The sequence below is a fragment of the Haplochromis burtoni genome, unplaced genomic scaffold, assembly GCF_018398535.1.
Source record: "Haplochromis burtoni strain Fernald_Lab_line unplaced genomic scaffold, NCSU_Asbu1 Contig_65, whole genome shotgun sequence".
In the NCBI taxonomy this organism is placed as follows: Eukaryota; Metazoa; Chordata; class Actinopteri; order Cichliformes; family Cichlidae; genus Haplochromis; species Haplochromis burtoni.
The window spans coordinates 1,318,803-1,320,422 of NW_024582426.1; the positions used below are offsets into that span (position 1 = coordinate 1,318,803).

Below are 1,620 nucleotides of genomic sequence, written 5' to 3' on the forward strand. Positions count from 1 at the left end.
TATGTTTTGGAGTCTGTAAGAGTATTTAGTTAATTCATTGGGTTTCATTTCCCCAGCATACCTCTCTTTGGTAGTTGATATCAGCCCCTTGCATGATAAGCTCTTTAACACAGTCATAATGGCCGCTGTATGATGCCACCATCAGCGCTGTTGTTCCATACTGGAAAGAAACATTAATGAGCATATTTGTTTTGTTGCAATGACCAGGTAAACAGTGTAGTGATGGCAGGGATGAAACCACAGAATTCTGCATATTTCTGGCTTAACATGCAAAGCTTTCAACTGTTTATAGGACAAAGAGAGAAAGAGAGAGAGAGAGAGAAAACAATTAATGGATGAGGAATTGTGATGGTACACACATGCACTACATGAACCCCACAGGTAAGGCTTGAAGCTTTCTGTGTCCCTACCACAGGTGGAATATGGTTAAAGTGTGCATCTGAGCAGCCACAGCATGCAGTGTCCATACACTGTCTCTGCAGTCTGCGTCCACTCGCCCGCTGTTGAGTAGCAGTTGAAGCAGAGCCAAGTTCCCCTTCCTCGCTGCCCAAAACACAGCATTAGCCAGGGGTGTTTCCTTCTGGAGGATAAATACACACAACAACACAAAAACTGACCTGAAAGTTACCATTAGAGCATTAGGAATGCTGAGAGCAGACAGTAAGGACAGCAGAGTGCATCCAGGTGTTACTGTTCAGTGTTGTGATGCACCTGAATATGAATGACAGGTGAGTCATCAATAAAGTGTGCCAAGAGATTAATAATCATATTTATGACATCACATCACATCTCAACCAAAGTTAGGGTTTAAAGTTTGTGCTAACTTTAAGTCTTTACCATAAAATTTAACAAGTTACTCATGAATAATGGGGACTTGCTTTTTGTCCTCAGAAGAGGGGGACATGTCCAAAATGTGCGTAAAATGATTTGTTTCCTCTCAGTACCGGTAATAAAAGGTATGTGGACATACTTGTGCACGCACATTCACGTGCACGCTAGTACCATGGGCCGTTTGACATGCTATTACATCAGCAAATCCGGATGCACACACACCGAGTTGGACTCTATGATCGCCCAGGCCAGTAAGCAGCCATTCAAATGTCAGAGCAAGTGCTACCTCACCGGGCTCATAGTGAAACATAGCAGATCGTTCAATAACCCCCAAATAAACAAGTCTGCACTTCAAGAGGAAGCGGGTGCGATCAATTACCTTATTGCGGCCCTCTCAGGCTGCGTGCACAGAATGATGGACGGAGAAAGCTGGTTTACCTTGAAAGACATCCTGCAGACCTCATTCGTGACTCATACTTCTTCCTGCGCACTCATTCATTAGACGAGATGATGAGCGCCACTCGCCTGTTTTGCCGCACTGACTTTGGGTGTTGGCGGCGCCCGATCGCGGACATAATAACGGGGAGGCACAAAATCAGCTGAGCTCATCCTCTGCAGTGTGTCCTGCGAGGGAGCAACACCGTGGGCCAGCAGAGGGCGCTGCTGCTCACACTGATGAACTGTATATAAATATAGATTTATGGCGTGAAGCCATGGCTATTAAGCAACCTACATTTACTCAATACTGCACTTAAGAGTAATTTTAAAGCATTTGTGTTTTACTATACT

The 1,620-nt window shown here is 44.6% G+C and overlaps 1 protein-coding gene across 1 annotated transcript in view; it reads right to left on the bottom strand.

Moving 5' to 3' along the window:
* Positions 1-1,284, bottom strand: part of LOC102314040 (ankyrin repeat domain-containing protein 29) — a gene marked incomplete in the record, with an annotated part of 6,040 nt that extends 4,756 nt beyond the window's left edge. The window contains 3 exon segments of the mRNA XM_042221381.1: positions 62-160; positions 470-580; positions 1,270-1,284. Coding sequence (XP_042077315.1) covers positions 62-160; positions 470-580; positions 1,270-1,281 — 222 coding nt within the window.
* Between the last annotated feature and the right edge of the window lie 336 nt (positions 1,285-1,620).